At 55.3% G+C, this 21,485-nt stretch overlaps 1 protein-coding gene across 3 annotated transcripts in view; it reads left to right on the top strand.

Moving 5' to 3' along the window:
* Positions 1-18,187, top strand: part of JAKMIP1 (janus kinase and microtubule interacting protein 1) — a 63,973-nt gene extending 45,786 nt beyond the window's left edge. For all 3 annotated transcript variants that reach the window (XM_035004441.1, XM_035004440.1, XM_035004439.1), the window contains 5 exons: positions 3,994-4,062; positions 5,836-5,913; positions 8,778-8,981; positions 15,165-15,230; positions 18,137-18,187. In XM_035004441.1, coding sequence (XP_034860332.1) covers positions 3,994-4,062; positions 5,836-5,913; positions 8,778-8,981; positions 15,165-15,230; positions 18,137-18,187 — 468 coding nt within the window. The remainder of the gene's footprint in view (positions 1-3,993; positions 4,063-5,835; positions 5,914-8,777; positions 8,982-15,164; positions 15,231-18,136) is intronic.
* The last annotated feature ends 3,298 nt before the right edge of the window (positions 18,188-21,485 follow it).

Below are 21,485 nucleotides of genomic sequence, written 5' to 3'. Positions count from 1 at the left end.
CACCCTGTAGGGAGTTCACAGCCTCGTTGAGAGTAGCCCCTTTCAAGCTGCTCCCTTCTCCCTGATACATTCCTCCCCACAGCCCGGCAAATCGTGGGTGTCCAGACCCGCAGCCTTGGGCTTCCGACCTCAGATCTATAGGGCCCCTGTTCCTCTCAGCAACCGTGTGAGATTAGCGATGTGTCCCCATCATACCCCTGCCTGGCCTGCAGCAACTGTCTGCTTTGACCCTGTCACAGGCCACCCCCCCCACCACCTTTCACCAGCCAACTGGGTGCAGGTGAGAGGGTCCCACCTCCGGATCTGGGACAGTCCTTGGGGACTGGACTCAGACCAGTATTTTCCCATTTTTTCAGTTGGGTCTAGGAGATCTCAGCTCTGCCACAGGTCTGTGACTAAAGATCCCGTAGGTTTGGGAGTTGCTATCTGTCCCCCTAGAGGGAGTGTTGGTGCTGGGAGTGGCCCCAAGAGGAAAGGTGGGTCTGCAGGACCAGCTGAGAGCCCTGACAGGACCCCCAGGGACACAGACTGCCCAGTTTGCCTTGGACTGAAGGGTTCCTGGGACATGGGGATGTCAGTGCTGGAATGGGGACAGTCCTGAGCAAGCACACATGAGTCGGTCACCCTGGAGCTCATGAGCTGGCAGTGGGATCAGAGACCCCCCACCCAAATGCATTAGTTTTAAAAATTGCCATTCAGTGTCAGCGTCTGAACAAACTGAGGGCAAATTCAATTTTCTCTTTGGAGGCACAATGCCGCTTTTGTAGCATATAAGTGAAGTGCAGCTCTAATTAAGAATGTCACATGGTGCTCCTGGATGACCTTGCCAGGGCATCTTGCTCTGGGGGTTTGCTCCTACTTGCCTGGGGAAGCCTGGTTCCTTCTTGAAGGTTAGCAGAGTCCAAGGTCAGGGGCCACATCTTGTCTCCACCCCACGTCCTTTACACACAGCACGTGCCCAGAAGAGAAGCTTGAACATAGGACATCTGAGGGTTTACAGGTGATCAGAGTCACACCTCTTCTTTTTTTTTTTAATTTTGTTTATTTATTTTTAGAGAGGGAGAGAGAGGTGAGGGGAGGGACAGAGGGGGAGGAAGAGAGAGAATCCCAAGCAGGCTCCACCCCCAGTGCAGAGCCCAACTCAGGACTCCATCCCACAACCCCAAGATCATGACCTGAGCCAAAATCAAGAGTCCCAACGCCTAACCGACTGAGCCACCTAGGCACCCCAATTCACACCTCTTCTTTATGAAGCTCTTTAAAGTTCAAAACCAATTGAGAAATAGTCAAAACCAATCAGACAGATGACAGTTTTTTAAAAATTTTCATGTTCTCACTGGTAACAATAGATTAGTGAATTCAGCTTAGGCCTGTGGCCACAGCCAAGCTTTCCAATAGTTGGCTTGGGGTCAAGGTCTTGGGACCCTCTTGAAGAGAGAGTTGGGTTTTAGAGGAGAGAGGGCCCCCACCCTCCAGCTCTGGGGCTCAGGACCCTGCACTTGTGGGCAGAGACCTGGCTTCCTACACGATGTCCTCCTCCTCGCATCCCTGTAGGCTGACTCATTTCTTCCCTGAGGGTTTGGAGGAGGGCAGTGTCCCCATACCCCTCTTTCCTGGAGGGTGGTGCAGAGCCACTTGCATTTAGATGCTCACTCTTGGAGTGTGGCCCAGTGGCTATCTGGTGGACTCTCTTCCATACGAAATTCATGACCTTTTGTACCCAGGATGCTCATGGCCAGCATTTTCTGTCCTCATTTTCCTCTTTCAATTGCTGAGAAGCACTTGTCAAGTTTTTTCTTTCTATGCATAATACGTATGTCAAATCTTTTTTTTTTTTTTAACAGTAAGTAGAAACTGGACACCATATTCTATAAAACCTATTCTAAGAGCAGCTTGTTGTAATGATTCAAAACTGGATTTTGATTTTTTTCTATTTAAATTTTATTCATTTTAGGACTGTCTGCATTAGGATATTAAAAATGAAATGTCTTTCCTTTCCTACCCAAAATATGCTTATCTATTTCTAAGACATTGCACATCCTCTCAGTAATGTCTAACGAGATGCTCTATTTTGGGCGCCTGCTTCTGCTGCTGGCTCTGGGGGTCCACTCTGGGGGCCAAGCTCACTTTGATGTTGGGGGAAACCTGTGTGATCACAGCTTTATCTAGTCTTGTTCCCTCCATGGAGCCAGCACCCCTCCCCCCCTCCAGACCTCCACACTCTCATGTCTGCTCTCGTTCAGCAAATGTTTGTTGGGCCCATGCTTCATCCCAGGCCTGTGCTGGTTAAGGAAGTGTAACAGAACACGTCTGATATGGTCCCTACCTTCGGGCTTCTGTGGGAGGGAAACAGACAACAGCAATCCATCAGGTGAGTGCTGTGAGAGCCACTCGTAGGATAACATAGGGATCCTAGAGGGCACCTGACCCCATAGAGGTAGGAAGCAGGGCAGGCTTCTTGGAGGAGGTGACAGCTAACTTGGCCTGAAGGCTGAGTAGGTGTTAGCTCAGTGAAGGCCTGGGGCTGAGCCAGGGGTGGGAGAGGTGGTGAATTCCAGTCAGGGAGAGCAGGTTTGGCTTGAGGTCCAGCCATTGTCAGGAGTGACGGGATGTCCCCGAGGGCTTTAAGCAGAAGTGGGTTTTTGAGAGGACATGTGGACTCAAAAGCAGAAAGGGCTTTGGGTCCAGACAGGAGCCTGGAGGGATGGTGGCAGTGGTGTTCAGCAGGAGGGTGTTTGAAACAGTAGAAGGTGGAACCAGCGTATGGACAGGGGAGGAGAAGGAGAAATCAAGGCTGCTCCCTGCTTTCTGGTTTGGGTGAAATGGGGCTCTTCCCCAGCAGAGGGACCAGGGAGGCTAGGGAGGCATCAGAGGGAGGTGTGGTGGGGCGGTCTGGGCTGCGGGGGGACACTGCAGAGAGCAGAGGGAGCACAGGGGCAGGTAGAACCCCCAGGGAGGCAAGGAGCGAGGGGGGGAAGGGAAGGGCAGGGCTCCAAGGGGAGGGGGAGTCCCTAGCAGGAGAGAAGGAAAGCCAGGAGGCAGCTGAGCCTCGCGTGGCAGCTGAGGGAGGCTGGGAGGCCAGGAAAGGTCCCCAGCCTGGAGGCAAGGAGGCTGTCTATCGTGTTGAGTGCACATTCATACATGGTGTCAAACATGGACACCCCCTGCCCTCAGACATCCCCACCAAAGCCCCCGCAGGTCTCCCCACCAGCCCCTCTCTTAGGTGGGCTCCTCATAAAGACACACCTAACAGACCTCCATCCCGAGAAACAGCTGCCCACCTCCTGCTCACCACCGGCCCAGACCCAAGAAGAGGCAGACTGTCCCTGTGACCTGCCCTTGGCAGGTCCTTGCCCGCCCACTCCAGCACCCTCATGCCCTGGGACTCAACACACCCCTCACTCTGCAGTGCTCCTGGCCACTCGGGTGTGCTGCAGGGGTGTGGTTTTGCAGGCTGGGTTAGAAGTCCTCATTGCCCACCTGTGTGACCTTGGACAAGTGACTTAACTAGGCATCCATGTCTTCACCTATAAAACGCGTGATGCTGCCTCTGCCATGGGGTGGGTGTGAAGGGCTGGATGAGGTCTCCAGCATGAAGCCACCCTCGAGGCACTCAGCAGTAGACCTCAATGACACTCAGCCACCCAGCCGCACACAGGGGCCCACTCTGCACGGAGTCAGGCCCCAGAGCATGCACACCAAGTCTCTCCTGGACACGTAGGCTCAATTGGACATACGTACCCAAGCCCATGCACAGGCGCACACACACACACACACAGAAGCACGCGTGCACACATGGATATCCGTGACCCGGTTGATCCCTGAGCAAACATCTGTCAAAGCTGAACATCTGTACAGACGATGAAATTCTGTTTTGAGGGCCGAGGAGGCCAGGAGCCTCGTCGAAGAGGCCCCCTGCACACGGCTTTGGTGGAAGGCCCCCAGCCAGCACGGGTTCTCATTTGCTGGCCCTCTGTCCCTGCTGTTTTCCAGTGGCTGAAGCAAATAGAGGGAACTGAGGCAGCCCTGACCCAGAAGATGCTGGACCTGGAGAGGGAAAAGGTAAAAGACTCAGTCCTCTGGGATGCAGGAGGGGTCCAAGAGCTTCCTTTCCGGAAGGCCTCCCGTGTATTTTTTTTTTTAAGATTTTATTTATTTATTTATTTATTTATTTGAGAGAGAGCGCGAGAGCATGCTCACAAGCGGGGGGGTGGTGCACACAGGGAGAGGGAGAGAGAGACTCTCAAGCAGACTCTCCACGCCCAGCGCAGAGCCTGACGCGGGGCTCAGTCTCACAACCTTGAGATCATGAGCTGAGCCGAAATCAAGAGTCAGTTGCCACCCAGGTGTCCCCTTGCATGTACTTTCATAGGTGTTTATTTGCATGCATTTCTAAATTTTGCGTTTGCCCTAATGTCTGTTCCAGGTAATTGTCCTCCATTCACTCACTCTTTCACTCACTCAGTTGTTCACTTAATGCCTATTTTTTTTTTAAAGATTTTATTTATTTATTTGAGAGAGCGAGAATGAGAGAGAGAGAGAGCATGAGGGGGGGAGGGTCAGAGGGAGAAGCAGACTCCTCGCTGAGCAAGGAGCCCGATGCGGGACTCGATCCCGGGACTCCGGGATCATGACCTGAGCCGAAGGCAGTCGCCCAACCACCTGAGCCACCCAGGCGCCCCTTAATGCCTCTTTTTGGAGCCTCTGCTGTCCCAGGTGCCATGCCAGGATTGGCAGTCCAGCAAGGAATATGTGGGGCCCCTGCCTTGAGGAGCTAGCTTACGAGCCTATGGGGACGTGTGCTCATGAGCCAACAGCCACAGTGCTGCCTGGGGACGTGAGGAGCAGCACGTGGGTGATGCTGAGGCACTTGGCCCAGCGGCTCCAGAGACACACCGCTGAGCCTCCCATCTTTGCTGGCCTCCTTAACGGCCATGAGAGTTCGGGAAAGACGGACTGGCCTTTCCTCTCCTCATTGCTAAGTGGGGGTTCCAAGTCCACCTTGCTGGGCCATAGGGATGAGAGACATGAGATGCACAGCCAATTGTGCACCTTGCTTGGCACGTACGGGTCCCTGATGAGATGCGGTGGTGGCGGTTATTCACCAGGGGGCTTTGGCATATGGGGGGTCCGTTGTGCCCAGCCTGGGGGATGCAGAGAGGGCTGCCCGGAAGAAATGGGTCTTGAGCCTCAAAGACCAATTCAGGTTTTGCAAATAGAAATGAGATGTGGCAACAGAAGGTAGAAGGAATCGCTTACAGCCTGGGAGCACACGTGGTGTGAGAGGGCCTTGGCTTGGAGTCTAGTTGGTCCTTGGCCACCACGACACCGTGGCATCTAGGGCAAGGCACTGGGCTTCTCTGGTCCTGCTTCCTCATCTGTGAAGTCACGGGCCCACAGGAGAGGAGCTCTCACCTTGGAACCCTCCAACCAGTAGTGGAGATTTGCATTCTGGGTAGACCATGCTTGCAGGGACCGGAAGGGTGACCCGGGCATGGGGAGGAGGCGTACAGCAGTGAAACTGGTCGGAAGGTGGGGGATGCTGTCGTAGGGGGAGGAAGAGCCACATCTGAGAACTGTTGGGATGGTCTTCAGGGGCAACCAGGACGTGACAAGAGGAACTGAGAAGGACTCCTGCATGAGCACCGGGTTGGAGGGGCGTCGCTTTGGTGCAGTCAGGCCCCCATAAGGTCCCTTATCACCTGAGCCCCTGGCAGGTCCCCAGCTTGGTGGGACCGTTGCTCTCTAGCAGAGGTGAGTGGGTGGGCTCTGCAGAGCCTCACTGGGATGGGTTCTCACGCTGATCTCGATCGTGGGGGGCCTCTTCTTTTTCAGGACCTGTTCAGCAGGCAGAAGGGCTACCTGGAGGAGGAGCTAGACTACAGGAAGGAAGCCCTCGACCAGGCGTACCTGGTATGACCGGGAGTGGGTTGGTCGCTTTGGCTTGTTAGACTCTCCCTCAGAGGCTGTGTTTTCCTTTGGGGCGTACCACATTTAGGGGCCCCACCAGGGCGCCGTGGGTGCCATCAAAATGCCCTGTCTGTGTTCTGACCGGAATGACTGTACAGAGAAATTGCCCCTTTTTTCCAAATCAATCATGATTTTCCAAAACATTTACTTAGCTGGATGGTTTCTTCAGGTGTGCTTATTCAATTCTAGGAATCGTTTGAGATGAGTGTGAAGAAACCGTCTTTCTTATGAGTTTGTGATACTTGAATACTTGTTTACGTGTAAAACCCCAGAGCAAGTTTTCCTGTGCACAGGAATGAGGGGCAGCCACTGAGGGACATGGAGGCTCAGCAAGGAGAGCAGAGGCCGCTGATTGGAATAAAAATTACTTGTGCCATACTGCATTTGGGTCACAAAATTTGTCCCGGGCTTCCTGGTGGTTAGCTTAAAATGGGATCCCATCCAGGTTCACGTGTCATATGGTTTTGAGGACTCTCCCAGCAGCGAGTGAGACAGCGAGATAATACGGGCCCCACCAGGGGTCCCCATGGCACAGAGAAGGGAGAGTTGAATATCCCTTCTTGCAGGAAGAAGTGCGGTACCCAAAGTCTCCAGCAAGGCTTTGCCCCAGTCATTTGTAGTTAGGATCATTTTACAAAATGGTGCGTACCCGAGAAATGCAGAGTCCACAACAGAGAAATGATTTTCAAGCCTTTGTTTCCATGAGCTTGTCCAGGAAGATGGAGAGCCAGGAGCCTGGGCATGAGGGCTGGCCCACCTCCCCAAGACCCCCGGCTCTTGGTGTCCAGGGTCTGAGGCCTGAATGAGGAGGATGGGGAGCTGGAGAGGTCTTAGGTCCTGGGGATTGAGCCTCACTGGGACGGGCCATCTTCTCTCCTAGCGCTTACTTCTGGGCACACGGTATCGTCATGGCGCGGAGGGCAATTTAAAATAGAAATATCTCCTCCTTCTAGGGGAGGGATGCTCACACTCAACCATTCCCTTGCTGGTTTTGCCTCAACTCCGCCCCCACCTTGGTCCTTTCAAGAATGCCTTTCCCGCACCACACACCATCTGTCGTGTGGCACTGCCTCCCTAGCATTTCCTAGAAAGCTCTGAGGATGTGATTTCAGGAGATTCGTAGGCACTGAAGCCAATGGAACAAGTTTGGAAAACTCTGAAGGGCTCCTTGGATCCTTAATGTGTTGAAGGTTGAAGGGTGGGCCGGGGCTCTGAGAGGAACATAAGCAAGCACTTTGCCAAGCTCACTGGATCACGGACTGACTTTTCAAGGGGCCTCTGGCAGGACTGGTGATTTCCAACACATTTTGGAAAAGCTCGGTGTCCACCCTTTGCTGTCTAAGTACCGCTCGCAGGAAGGCCCCGGGGGTCCCTCTGAGTCCTGGTTCTGCAGAGGAGGCCCCTGGGCGTGCTGATCCTGCCACCGTGTAGAAACTATGTTCCTTCCCAAAACTGTTCCAAAGCCTCAGGGGGGATTTCAGGCCCATGACAGGGTTGTGTTCTGATGCCAAGCTGGATGGATTTGAACAGTGAGGGAATCTCCAAGAGGGTGGCAGTGCCTCGTGCCTGGGCAGGAGTGAGGGCGGCACGGCAGGAGCCACGTGTGGACCTGCATTCCTTTGTCATCGCACTGAATGAGATGGGGCGGGTCTGCAGTGGAGCTTCTGGAGTTGGGTGGTGGGGTCCTGGCTGAAAGCTGGTGACCTGGGTCTCCTAGAAGCTCAGCTCTGAACGGGGAGGGGGTGAGCCAGCAGGCACAGGCGAGCTCTGACGAGAGCAGCAGGGAGAGCTGGGGGCCAGACGGCTGCAGACGCTTTCCGTGGAAAACCTCCCCCCTGCCCCCCTGCCTCTAGCCACCTCTCGCCTCTTCTTGGCAGTTTCCATCCAAACTGAAGATTGGTCTAGTCGGTCTTAGGAAGACGAGGAGCAGTTCCTTAGTTCCTTAGCTCCCTTGAGTAGAAGCCTTGTGGTGGGGAAAGTTTCAGGGGTAGGACAGGCTTCGGAGGGAGGGGACCAAGAATTTGCAGTGACAATGACCAGAGCGATGGTCAGCCTGGCCCAGGCTGGGGTTTCCATTCAAGGGTGATGTGGGTGGGGGTTAGGGAAGCAGAAAAGGAGATAATTCTCTCTTTTGTCCCTAGATATCCCTATGAGGTAACTATATTTAAGTGTCTTGGGGTGAAGTGGAGAAGAACTTCCTCTAATGATTAAAACCTTTGCCTTTCACAAGGAGCCTTCGACTGGCCACTAATCTCTCATCCGCTTTGCTAACACCTGGCGTCTCGCGTTTTTAGCAGGGAGGGCCTGGTTAGAACACTGTCACTGTTTGCTTTCGGTTAAAATCGCATTCTGAACTAGCTGGCTGAAAACCACGTGTGTGCAGTTTGAGACTCCCCCCCCCCCCCACTGCCACCCAGGATAAAAGGGGAGGTTTGCTCCCAAGGTGGGGGGAATACGTGGGGCGCCAAGAACAGAATGAGAACAAGGCTCTCTTTGAAAAACACACTTTAAGGGGCGGTTGTGATGGTTTTCTCTTGTGGCCCCGTCCTCTGCTATGCAAGAGGAGGGCTATTCTTGAGTGAATCGAGTAAGACATGTTCTGTATAAGGTGTGCACGGAGCTGAAAGGGGCTCCCTCGCTCCCCCCGCCCACCCCGCCCGCGCCTGCTGGCCACTCCGCAAGGCCCCCCGCACGCCTCCCCTCCCCGCCTGAGACCTCCAGCTCTGCCTCCCTGAGCCGCACTGCCCCGGCCGTTACTGTCCGCCCCTTTGTGATCTCCCACTGTCGGTGTGATTTGGGCCCCTCAGAAAATCCAGGAGCTGGAGGCCACGCTGTACAGCGCGCTGCAGCAAGAGCCCGGGCGCAGGGCCAGCGAGGCGCTGAGCGAGGGCCAGCGGGAGGACCTGCGGGCTGCCGTGGAGAAGCTGCGCCGGCAGATCCTGAGACAGAGCCGGGAGTCCGACAGCCAGGTCCTGCGGGAGCGCATGGAGCTGCTGCAGCAGGCCCAGCAGGTGAGGGGCAGGCGGCTGGCACCAGGTGCCTCTTGCCCTCTTCCCAGCCTCTGAGCCCTCGGGCGGGCCCCTGGGCGTTCCAGGCATGTCTGACGGACAGCTGACAGCCAAGCGAGTCTCCCCGGGACCAAGGCAGGTCTTCTCTCGGATGTCCTCACAGCACAGCAGGTGCACTGTTCACAAAGGGGGGCGCTGGGCCGATGCGCAGTTCAACCCTGCAGCCCAACCCTGCTGAGTCCTCAGGCAAACCAGAGCCAGCTCTGCCCTGGGACCTCTCCCTCCAGCAGGTGTATTCTGTTTGAAAGTCAGGTTCTTTTTAAAACCAGGAGGCGTGGCTGAACGGTTTGCTTTTTTTTGCTGTATTTTGGGATGATGGCTAATTTGAGGACTGGACCTGACAGCTGTATTCGTCGTTGACTCTGAAACCCTAAATGTATTCCAAGGTTTGGAGTCCTGTGTGAGTGTCACATGCTGCCGAGCACACGGGGAGCCAGGCTTCGCAGACTGCAGGGTGATAACAGGGACGAGAACAGGGACGCTTGTTGGGTGCTCGCCGGTGGGGACCCTTGATGGTGGCCCCCCGTGGGGTGGGGACGATGATGTCCATTCCCCTGATGAGAACGCTGGGGCTCAAGAAGTTTAAGTCACGTGCCTGCAGGTCACACAGCTTGTAGGGAGTCCCACCAGTGAGGAAGGGCCCGGGGAGCAGGGGAGGCGACAGCAGAGAAGGCAGAAGGAGGAGGTCGTCAGGAGGGGCAGGGGAGGGTTGTGACCAAAGAGAGCACAGGCCCCCGCAGATTTGAGGAAGGCGCGTGGGGGGCACAGCCAGACGCCGTGGTGCCGGGGTGGAAGGAGGCGGGGAAGGGGGACCGGTCAGCCCGGGAGGGCTCTTCACTCAGGACTTGGTTTGGTTGAGAGGACACGCAGGCAGCCCCTGTGACCCCGGCCTGGCTGTCGCCTCCGTCCCCATGCTGCCTGCTCTGTTCTGGTGGATCTGGTCATCGGCTCCCCAGCACCCTGGCTCAGAAGCAATGTGTGCTCAGCCCGAGTGTACAGACATGTGCATACACACCCTGTGTAGAGGGAGGGGGGTTTCGTCAGAGATTCCTGATCAGGTTGGCACAGCAAGGGCAAGGGCGAGGGGGCGGTTGGAGATGGAGCAGCGAGAGGGGAAAGGCATCAATCCACTGATTGAGAAGGTCTGGTGTGTGGAAGGGGTGAGTGGGGCCCAGGGTGTGGACCAGCAGGTGAGGCGCAGGCTCAGGCTTCTGAGCAGAGGGGAGGGGGAGGGGAAGGAGGCGACTGTGGTGAAGCTGCAGCCTTGTGCCCACACACAGGGCCACTTCGCGTCCTGAGGGAAGGTAAAGGCAGACCACGTTGTTCACCTGGGGTGGAAGGGGGGAGGGGAGGACGTGGAATCCCTGTGGCCCAGGTGGGTGGGGAAGCTGCTGGTGTAGGGCAGGCCCCTGAGGATGGAGACCAAGAACTTGCAGTGACAAGGACCAGAGTGATGGTCAGCCTTGCCGGGCAGGGCATCGCAGGACGGAGCGGGGAGGGAAAGGGAGGCATGAGAGGGAGGGGGAGGAGGGGCTTGCGGCCAGTACCATTGAGGAGATCTTGGCACAGGGATATAGGCGTGGGCGTTTGCCTTCAAGGACATTGCCACTGAGCCACCTCTGTTTTGGTCACATGGATAGTGAAAAGTGGTCTGGGGCACCCCCAGCCCAGTGCGAGGCCCAAACACAGCACAGATCCTCACCGACTCGTGTGGCTGAGGCTCTTATGCCAGGATGCCCCTGCCCAGGACATTGGTTAGGAGTCTGGGAAGGTTCCCAGTGGAGGGCCCAGCTGTACCAGGCTTTGAAGATAAATAGGAAGACACCAGGTGGCCACCAAGGGGAAACAGCATTTCAGAGAGCAGCGCAGCATGGCACAGTCAGTTTGGGGTAGCAGAGTGGTTAAAAAACACTGGGACCAGACAGTGTGGCTTTGAACCCTATTCTCCTGGATATTAGCTGTGTGGCCTTGGCCAAAAGACTTGGCATCTCTGGGCCTCAGTTCCCTTGTGAGGATGGAAATAATGCCTACTCATTGGGATGTTATAAGGTTTAAACAGACTCTTGCAGGTGAAGTGCTCCCAGCAAGTGTAGGCGGCTATTTTAATTGCCAAGTGGAGACCACAAGTAGGTGTAGTAGGAGCAGGACCAGACCGGGGAGCTGGGTGCTGGCTTGCACCTGAGGTCCAGCACTGTGTTTCATTTGTGGGGTTTGCTGATGGAGTGTGCAGTGCATGGAGGGGTTGTTCAGAAAACCCAGCCCAAAGCAGAACAACATTTGCGTGTTTGAACCAAAAAGTCATTACCCGACTTAAGGGCTCAAATCTCATGAAAGTGCTCCTCACGGTCTAAGTCTGGAACATATGATGAGCTAGTGAGTATACCCCAAAGACCCAGGGCAGTGCGGCATTCGACTGTGACTCCTGGGGAAGCTTTGATGAGACAAGACATGCAAATCAATTAGTTATGTCTGGAGCATGGTGGGTGTTCAGTGAAAGGAGACTCTCTCTATATAATAACCCTGGTGGATGCTGACCCCTGCTACTCAAAGTGTGGTCCGTGGACCAGCAGCAGCATCAGGAGGAATGTCACCTGGGAGCTGTTAGAAATGCAGACTCTCGGGCCCCACCCCAGACCTACTGAATCGGATTCTGCATTTTACAGGATTCAAAGGTGATTCTGTGCAGATTAAAGTTGCTCAGTTTTGGTGAATCGTAAATAGAGATCCGTGGCTGTGAGTTCCAGAGGGCAGTAAGGGTCTGTCTCCGTCTGCTCGGGCACCATAACAAATGCCACACGAGAGACTTGGACAACAGACATCTGTGGCTCCCAGCTCTGGAGGCCGGAGGTCCAGGAGCAAGGGGCTGGCTGATCCGGTTGCCGGTGAGGGCTCTTCCTGGCTCGCAGACAGCCTCCTTCTCTCTGTGCCCTCATGGCCAAGGGGGACAAAAGGAGAAGGAAGAGGGGAAGGGGAGGGCAGGTTGGAGGGAGAGATTGTACTCCTCTTATAAAGGCCACCAATCCTACCAGCTCAGGGACCCCTTCTATGACCTTACTTAACCTTAATATGTCCAAACACACTCACACTGGGGGGTTAGGGCTCCAACCTAGGAATTTGGGGCAGGGGTGCAGTTTGGTCCATAGCAGGGTCTGATTCCTTTTTTGGTTCTGGAAGGAAGTAAGCTCTCACTCCTTCTTGCCCTCCTTCCCTCGCCCTGTCGCCCTGACTCAGGCCAGGTGAGCCCCTCCTCTGTCGCATAGGGCCGTAGAATTCAGAGAACGGGGCCCACCTCCTCCCTGCTCTGGGCCCGGTGCCCGAATCAGCGGCAAGGCTTAACACTCGGGTTTCAGCCTCTTGGCCTGTACTCTGGGCAATTTGGCGCAGCTCCGCCTCCAGGCTTTGCCTCGAGGGGGAAATGCCTGGCCAGACTCTCCTGGTGTGGCAGGTGCAGGGGTATCTGAGACGCCACGGCCCTCGCTGCTCCTTGCTCCCCGCCTCTGCCGAGCGCCACACATGTGACAGCCGCCGGCACGGGGCCCCCGCCCGGCATCTCGGTGCCTTCATAAGAGATGCTCAGACTTCAGAGCACATCGGTTCCCTGTAACAGAGTTTCCTGGAGTTGGTCATCCGGGTGTGATGCCCAAGCAGAGGGGAGGGTTTCCTTCCAGCAAGCCCTGAGACAACAGGGTGCCGGCTAAAGCGAGGTCTTGTGGCTTCCTGCTTGCTTCCGATGGTCGAGTACCTATCATGTGCCAGGCACGGGTCTGGCCGCTGGGGCTGGGGCAGTGAGCCAAGTCCCTGCTTTCGTGGAGAAGAACATGCTCTTATAATCCAGTGAGGAAACTCACAACACAAATAAATGCCAAGGATGTCAGAAAGGCTAAGAGGACAGGTGGGAAATGATGAGGAGGTGAAACCCCAGGCTCTGTGCAGAGAGCAGCAAGTCCACAGGCCCTGAGGTAGGAATAGGTTTACTGTGCTTGATGAAAGGTGTACATTGTCTGTAAGCTGTAATTTTCAAAAGTAGCAGCTGCTGAATATAGGATTTTTTAAAAAGATTTTATTTATTTGACAGAGGGAGACAGAGTGAGAGGGAACACAAGCAGGGGGAGCAGCAGGCAGAGGGAGAAGCAGGCTCCCCGCTGAGCAGGGAGCCTGATGCGGGGCTCGATCCCAGGACCCTCGGATCATGACCTGAGCTGAAGGCAGACGCTTAATTGACTGAGCCAGCCAGGCGTCCCCCAGCTGAGTTCCGTGCCTGTTCTTGGGTGCTCTCTGCCTCATCACCTTGCCAGGGGATCCTTGGGGGATGGTCATGCCACACTGAGGTGCACACTCCTTCCCTCAGGTGGAAGAGAATTAGAAACGTATGGGTTTCTTAATCCTTTATAGGGTGTGTACTCTATGCCAACTCTGCTCTGAGCCCTTGGTGCAGATTCACTTGTTAGATCCTCAGACGTGGGCAACACAATTACCCCCAATCTACGGATCAGGAAACCAAGGCCCAGAGAGGTTGAATCACTTGCCGGAGATCTCCTATCTGAGGATAAGTAATTTTCTTGTCTTCCATGCCAATCCGTTCTGTTTCTGCCAAAATCAAACTCTCATCATTTCCCTGCTTAAAACCCTTCACAGGCTCCCCATGTCACCCCCAAATCTCTGAGCTCCTCATTGGGACATTCCAGACCCTCTGAGCTCTGCCCCTGTCCCCACACTTCCACGTCCCTGTGCACCCTCTTTCCTCTGCTTGGAATTCCCTTCCCCCTTCCAAGTCTAGCAAACCACTGTGGGTGCTGGGCTGGGCTCTGCCTCTTCTGGCTTCCCCAGCTCATGGCTCAATGCCCCACTCTTCTCCCCTCTGGGCTCCAGTGCCACCTGCCTGGAGCACCCACATAAAATAGCAGCCCGCCCCCTTCCCTACCCCTGCTTGATTTTCTCCATGACGTTTGTATTCATCCAATGCACCATCTGGGTACCCGAATAATGCTTTTATTTGAACTTTACTGGACTGCAAACTCTTTAGGGCCCCAGGCATATTGACCCATATTTGTTGAGTGGGTGAATGTGTCCATAGAGGTGGTTCTCAAAGTGGGTCCCCAGACAAGCAGCATCTGCATCACTCAGGAACTTGCTGGAATGCAGCTACTCGGGCTCAGCCCCCCGAAACTGAGTCAGAAACTCTGCTGGGGGAGGCAGTGATCTGTAAGCCTTCCAGGTGACATTGATCTGGATTCAAGAACCACTGTCCTACAGAATGCACGGAAGGCTTCTCCAGTCCTGGCTAAGTGTCTGTGGAGGCCACATGCTTATGGGGCCTGACCTGGGTCGCCCACCCTGCAGCCGGAGCACTCTCTGCAGGAGTGAACTCTGCATCTGCATTCAGGCCTGGCAGGGCTGTAGCCGGCTGGGCAGTGGTCGGGGGGGCGGTGGGTACCAGCATTTGAGGGGTGACTCTTGGGCATGTGACAGTCTGGAAAAGGTTCACACTTGCCAGACATTCTGGGTGGGATGCCGTGTGGAACTGGAAGGAATGGGCTGGTAAACCCTGGAGCAGGGGTGAGTGCCCCAAGGGGCATTCGGCAGACACAGCAGCAGGCAGGGTGACCAGCCTTTCCGGTTTCCTGGGGCTGAGGGGTTTCCGGGGACCCCAGACTTCAGTGGCAAAAACCAGGAATGTCCTGGGCAAACCGGGACGCTTGGCCATCCTGGCACATGTGCTGAGTGGGCTTCTAAGGGGCTGGGGTGCCTGTGGGAGCGATGGCCACAGCCGGTCCTCGCTTCCCCCGCTCAGCGCCCCAGCTCCAGCTAAGTCAGTCTTGCACGAGTACATCATCTGATGCCACTTCAAATCCATGATGTGTGATTCTGTTTCTGTGCACTTCAAGAACAGGCAGTATCGACCCTCCGTGTTGGAGGGCGGAGGGCCCGAGGAGCCTCCTGGTGGGGGCCCTCTATCTGGATTCGGGTGGTGGAGATACGGGCCTGCACACGTATAAAACCCAGTCACACTGCCCACCTGTATTTGCCCGATTCTCTGCTTGTGTGCCACACCACGATAAAGAGTAAAGAGTAAGTTTTGAACCTGGAAATTTTACCTTTTCTGATGCATGAGGTCATGTGTTTCAGAGAATCCGAGAATTGGAGGCTAAGCTGGAGATCCAGAAGAGACATCTGAAGGAGCTTGAGGAAAAGGTAGGTGGGGCGCCCGGCCCCTCCCCCCATCCCCTGGGGCTTCTTGCTGGGACTGGTCACCGTGGGGCCTTGTCCTTCTGCAATGCCAGCTTTGTAATGCAAGAGGGGGCTGCCTCCCGCCTCCCTTCTCTGCCCCGGTCCCCCCAAGATGGGCACATCCACGAACTAAGTAGCTCTTTCAAAGGCTTTTCTAGGGAAGAAAAGTGCAGTTTGGGACCAACTTTGTGTGTGGGCAAAGTGGGGGTGAGATGTCTTTTATTTTCCCTCACAAAAGACCTTTCGGGGACGGTGTGACCCTCTCTGGAGCGATAAGCCAGGCTTGGTTCTGTCCCACGGACCCCTTCACCTTAGATGACCTCTGTGTGCCAAAACCCAGTTGTGTGTTCTTGGGAGTCTCTCCCCTCCCGGCAGGAAGCAAGGCTGACCTGTCCCATGCTGACACCCGGCCTCATGTGTCTCTCTGCGTTAGCATCATCTTATGGGTGGGGAGCCTGGGCCGGAGATGGGTTCAGACACTGGACCCTGATTCCGCAGCTGGGAAGGTGTAGCTGGTCTCCTGGGTGCCGCAGCCACCCCTCAGCCCCCGCCCCCCCAGCATGTTCTGTTGGTCCAGGCAGACAGACAGCTGCCACTCAGAACCATGTGTGTGGCATCTGTGTCCCCCCACTTACATCCGCCCGGTGACCACGGGGTCCTTGAGCTCAGGGACCAGCTTGTATGCACTGCTGTATTCAAGACAGTTCTCACCGTGGAATAGGGCACCTCACATGTTGGCCAAACGAGTCATAGATGAGTCATAGACAAGTGAAGCAAAACCTGTCATTGCACGTTCTGTGTCACAGAGGTAAGCTCACGTGTGGGAGCCACACGAAGGCTCCAGCCCCGTCCGGGGGTCATCGGGGACGATGTGCCCAAGGAGGGGATCCCAGTCAACCTCGAAGGCTGATACGCAGTCACCCCGGGGAGGAAGAGGGAGAAAGGGCATTGGTGGGCTTCAGTTGCCTGAGGCGGGTCTTAAGAGAGAGGACGCCAATTCCCCCCGTGGGCAAAGTGGGGCCAAAGTCACAGAAGTCCCCCGAGGACCGATTTCTGGGCAGATAATCTAAAAATAGGAAAACAGCCCCTTCCCAACCTGGAGGCAATCAAACGCCGTGGGCCCAAAGAGACAGAACAGCTCTTCAGATGATGCTAAGCCAGTTTTAGAAGCTTCCTCCCCTTTCCTGAGAGGATGCAGGAGTCACCTTCCTTCTCCATCCGGAGCCTCTGCGCCTCCGGCCCGCACAACCGGCAGTGTCCTCTGGGGGGCAGCAGAGGGTCGTGGCGGGCCGGCTCACACAGGGGTTCGGGCCAGTTCTCCCACTAGAGCCCTGGGAACCTCTGTGGGATTCTGGTTTAAGCAGATGCCTAGTGTCTCCGTCTGCAGATGCCACCGCAACCATCTGGGGCTGTTTTGAGGTCCCGAGGGAATCTCAAGTCTAATTCCATCCAAGAATCTCCGGGGATAACCGGGCTTTGCAGGCAGGTGTGTCTGGGCTCTGCCCCAGGCCGGCCCTGGAACCCTGGGGATTTATCCCTCCACCCTGGCCTGGGGGCTCGCGTCTCTCCCTGTCTTCTGGGGTGGTTGTGCGGATTGCATGAGCGTGGGCGTGTGATGTTCTGAGCCCCAGGCCCAGACGAGGTCAGTGGGCCGTCGACGCTGGTTCTGCGTCTCAGTCCCCCAGCTGGGCTTTAGGACTCGAGTGGGCAAAATGGGTCACAGAGCAGGAAAGGACAGCAAAGAGACTTCAAACACGCCACAGTTGTCTGGCTCATTAAAGTTTTACAAGGTGGTCTAGGCACACACGTAAAATAAGGCAGGTGGCATTTTTAGTGAGGAGGCCTCCTGGGCAAAGCAAGTGTGTGCAGGATGGTCTGTGTCCTCTTGTCGCAAAGGAGTTGCCGAGGGGGGCAAGCAGCGTGGCTCATGTCAGTGGCCAGGAACCCTTCCCTGCCACACCCCACCGGGTGCTCTTGGCAAGTCCTTCCACCTCCCTGGGCCTCAGTTTCCCCACGTAGAAAATGACAGCTGGGTGACTCCATGTAGGCCCTGTCCGGCTCCAACCTCCAGTAACTCGAAAACTTGTGTAAAAGTTGGTGGCTGTCTGTTTGGATTTGAATTTTTTCAATAAATAACTTAGGGGCGTTATTACCTCATGGGGGGAGGGAGAACGATTTTCAAAAGCCCCGGATGATGCTCCAACAGGTTCTACCTAATGAGCAGTAATTCTTTCGCAACAAAGCGGGTCATGAATTCAGTTCAGAAAGAGAAGTCTACTTTCAAACTGATCTGTATAATTTTTCCTTCCTTTAAGGCCATTTTTCCCCCTATTTTTTTTTTTCTTTTAAAGCAGACGAACTGAATGGCACAAAAGATTTTAAATAATGGTCTCTTGGGAGAGGGGGCCCTGGCAGAGATGGTGCAGGGGGGAGGGCTTCTGCTTGTGGGCAGGTGTGTCTGGGGGGCCTGTGGCCCGGGGCAAACATGCCTGGTCCTTGGGCGCAGGCCAGGCCCAGCCTTTGGTGGGAGCCACCAGCCGTGACCATGGGAGGGTCCTTCCTCCATTTGTAGCGCGTCCTGCCACCATCTGCAGGAAAGCCATGTCTCAGCACCGAAAGCATCCTGGTCTGTCTGAATCAGCCGGGGGTTTGGGGAGAGCACTTGGGGATGCGGAGGGACTCCAGAGGACGGGTTTCCCAGTGAGGTCAGCTGCCCAGGCCCGCTCACTTCCCTTTCCTCCTCCTGAACCCGAACCTGGTGCGGTAGTTCTTGTGAAATGTGTCACTGAATCCCATACTGTGTATCTTACATCTTTCTTTCTTTCTTTTCTTTTTTTTCTCCCTCATTTTCTTTTGGTCTTATTTTATAGTTTTTGTTCCTTTTTTTGTTTTTCTCACTAGCATTCATTCTGTGGCCTTGAAGACTTCACTAAGCAAAGAACTCGGGTTGGTATTCTTTTAATTTCACAGATAAATGTGATGATTTTCTGAAAAGGAGAATTTCTTCCATTTCTGACCATAGCATCCCTTGAGCGATGAGGCTCCATGGAAGGTGGGCTGTGGCAGATGCCTCAGCTCCGTGGCTCCCTGGGCGGGGGGGGGGGGGGGGGGAGCACCAGGGGTCTCTGGCGAGTCCTACCCTTCAGAGGGAGGTTGGGAGAGCTCTTTGTGAAGAAGAAGAAGGGACAGTGGGGACCTGGTTTCTTCCCTGTTGTAGTTCATCTTCAAAAGGGGGGGTGTGGTTTTTCCAAAGTTTCTTTCTATTTTGGCTTTAGTTTCTGGGGCTGTCTATTGCCTGTGGACCAGACCATAGCGGGTTTCTGGGGTCAGGGGTCTTCAGGAGCAGGAGACTGATGGGCAAGTCCATGACCTGCACATAAAATACCCAGGAAGCCTGTGTGAAGAGCCCCCAGCTCCCTGCCCCTCCCCCACCCTTAACCCTATGCCTGGTTCTGATGCTCAGGGACCTTGAACGGAAGCCATCGGGGCAGCTGGTCCTGCTCTGCCCTACGTGCCCCCAGGACTCAGCTCTCACCAAGTTCCTGCTTGGGCACCCATGTCCTTCCCCATTCTCTTTGCTCTGAGTGTCCACCTTAGGGCTGGGGGGGATCTGCCAGGGCCCCAAGATCTACAGTTCTGTCTCTGAATCTAGCCCAAGCTGAGAGCCCTATGAGCTCTGGGGATGCCCACAGTGCCCATTAGCTGTCCTGACTCCCAGGCCGAGCTCTGCTGCTGGTTCCTCCCCTGCCTGATGTTCTCATGGGAGCCCTGAGCCTGGCCCCTGAATGCAAGGGCTTTGTATCTCCTGTGTCCCAAGGCCTAGGTCAGTGCTTGGCATGTGGTTGACTTTCATGCAGTGTTTGTGTAGTGACTAGTAAAGGGATCGTCCCAGGCCTAATCAGATGGGGAGTGGGGGTAACCATGGGGGGTGGGGTAGGTACTGGAGATGAGGCCATCCAAGTCCCATTTCCTCTTATCCTACGTGGTCAGGGAAGGTCCTTTAGTGGGCTTAGCTGGAGAGATTGGGACTGAAGAGGGGGCAGGTAGGGTAGATAAGCCAGGGGCTTCCCCAGCCATTTTAACCGTTGAGTCTTACAGCATTTCAAATTGTTTTTTAATCTTACAGGATAGAAAAAGAGCTTATGGAATAAATTGAGTCCCTATGGCACCCCAACCCCCACTCAAACCAAAATTCAACAGCAAAACAAGCTACTTCAAGCCAGAGACTGAAAACAGAATCCATGCATACTTGATGAGGAAGCCTTTTGGATCCATGGCTGGGTCCTGGCTGGGCCGAGCTGTAGGAGCCCTGAAGACAATGGGGATTTTTGTTGAGCTTGGGGCCACCTCCGAGTCCCCACTCTGGCACCTTCAAAGCCCGAGGGGCAGAGACCTAAATACCAGGAAACTAAGTGCAATTACTAGAAACTGAGTCACTGGAGGGCCACTGCACTGTCAGGGACCAGGCCGGAGTCCTTGTCCCTGCGCTGCATGCCTCCCCTGGCCATGGGGGTGTGACCAGCTGGACACAGACCTATGTACATATGTCTCCATGAACTGTGCTTCATGTAGCCCGGAATCTGTCAGCCAGAGTGACTTGCAAATGTCCCTGTGACCTGAACCTGAATTCAAACCCTGGTCAGCAAATCCCTTCAGATCCCCGTGCAGCTGATCCAGCAGGTGGCGACCAGGGAGGGAGGGAGAGAGAGCGAGCGAGTGAGCAGGACTCTGATGAGGGGCTGGAGGCTCGCCCATTGTGGAGGGCGGATCCAAGGGCCTCAGATTTCCAAGAAGGAAGCCGTGGGCTCCATCACTCTTGTGGATGTGACACGGCGACAGTCGCAGAGCATGACTGTCCCTGGGGCCATGTGGAGTGGGGACTGAGAAGGTGGACACAGACTATACCAGTCCCAGGCTATCTTTCATCTTGGTTGTAATTTGCAAGGCTCTGTGGAGGGAAAATGCTGGAAGGTGGAGTGTTCTGTGGCGCGTCCGTGGGGAACAAGCCTCCCTCTGACCCCAGCACTACTCTCTCACAGTCGTGGAGGAAGGAGCCCTTCCTGACCTCAGGACACGGGCCCCTGAGTGGAACCTCCTAGAAGACGGAGTGGGGCAGCCAGGAGGGCAGGCAGGAGCTGGTGAGAGTCGGCCCCGGAGGGAGCCCCTCGGAAGGGAAGAGACTTGGGGGTGTGGCTGCTGCTCTTATCCTAGGGCGGGTGGGGTAGGTGGGCGACCGTCTGCAGAAGAGGCCCCTGCTCACATGACCGCTCTCTCCTAAACTTCTGGAAGAAGACGTGTGGAATTAGGAGGGATGAAGTGAAACGGAAGGTGTGAAGGAGAGGATGAATGCCCTAGGAGGATCATCAGGGATTGGGCTGATCCCAAGGATGGGAAGATTAATTGCCCTGTGTTTGCTGGGCTTCGAGAGCAACCCTGGGATTTCTAGTAAGAAGAACCCTGGGAGAAATCCAAGTGACTGAGATTGAGGCCACTGAGGGGACCCACAGAGATGGGAGCCCAGCAGAGGAACTGGAAGTTCTCAGAAGGGCAAACCCAAGGATGGAGAAGGAGGTTGCAGTGGGCACAGAAGGGGTGCCCAGCCAGAGGGGGCGGGATGTCCAAACCAAATCAAAGAATTGGGGCGGGGGGGCGCTCTAAGCAAATGCACACCAGGACAGCTGAGAAGTGACCATTCTCTGTTGCAATCTAAACCCAAAGCACCTGCCACACCAGGTGTGGCAGGACAGGGGCCACCTGCCACGACTTACCAACATTTGGTATCCAAATGGGAATGAACTCGTGTCTTTGCTTGAAGACAGGCAGCTGAGCATCCCGGGTAGCAAAGGGAGTATGGAACCATGCAGTGAGTGAAAATGAACACCCATCTGCTTCCTCTGGGGGCCCAGGCAGCAGAGAGAGCCATTGCTTTGCTAACTTAGTAGACAGAAGTCCGGAGGTGCACATGGGTCTCTGGGAAGCATTTCTGAGGCACCGAGTGCCCAGCCTCTCCCCACTGCAGGAGCATCCAGGGGGGTGGTCCTCATGCCCTCCTGTCCCCGTCCTTCTGTCTGCTCGGCTCTCCCACTCAGACAACAGGGCAGGAATGCTGTTGGCTTTGAAATCAGACCCATCTGGGTCCACTCCTAGCCTGGCCCCTTTCGCACAGCAGGCACTTGCAAAGTACCTGCTGCTCTGAGTCTTAACTTCTCCGTGGGATGG

This window comes from Mirounga leonina, unplaced genomic scaffold (genome assembly GCF_011800145.1).
Source record: "Mirounga leonina isolate KUSES-001 unplaced genomic scaffold, KU_Mleo_1.0 Mir_129, whole genome shotgun sequence".
Lineage (NCBI taxonomy): Eukaryota > Metazoa > Chordata > Mammalia > Carnivora > Phocidae > Mirounga > Mirounga leonina.
This window is presented reverse-complemented; position numbering and strand designations above follow the sequence as displayed.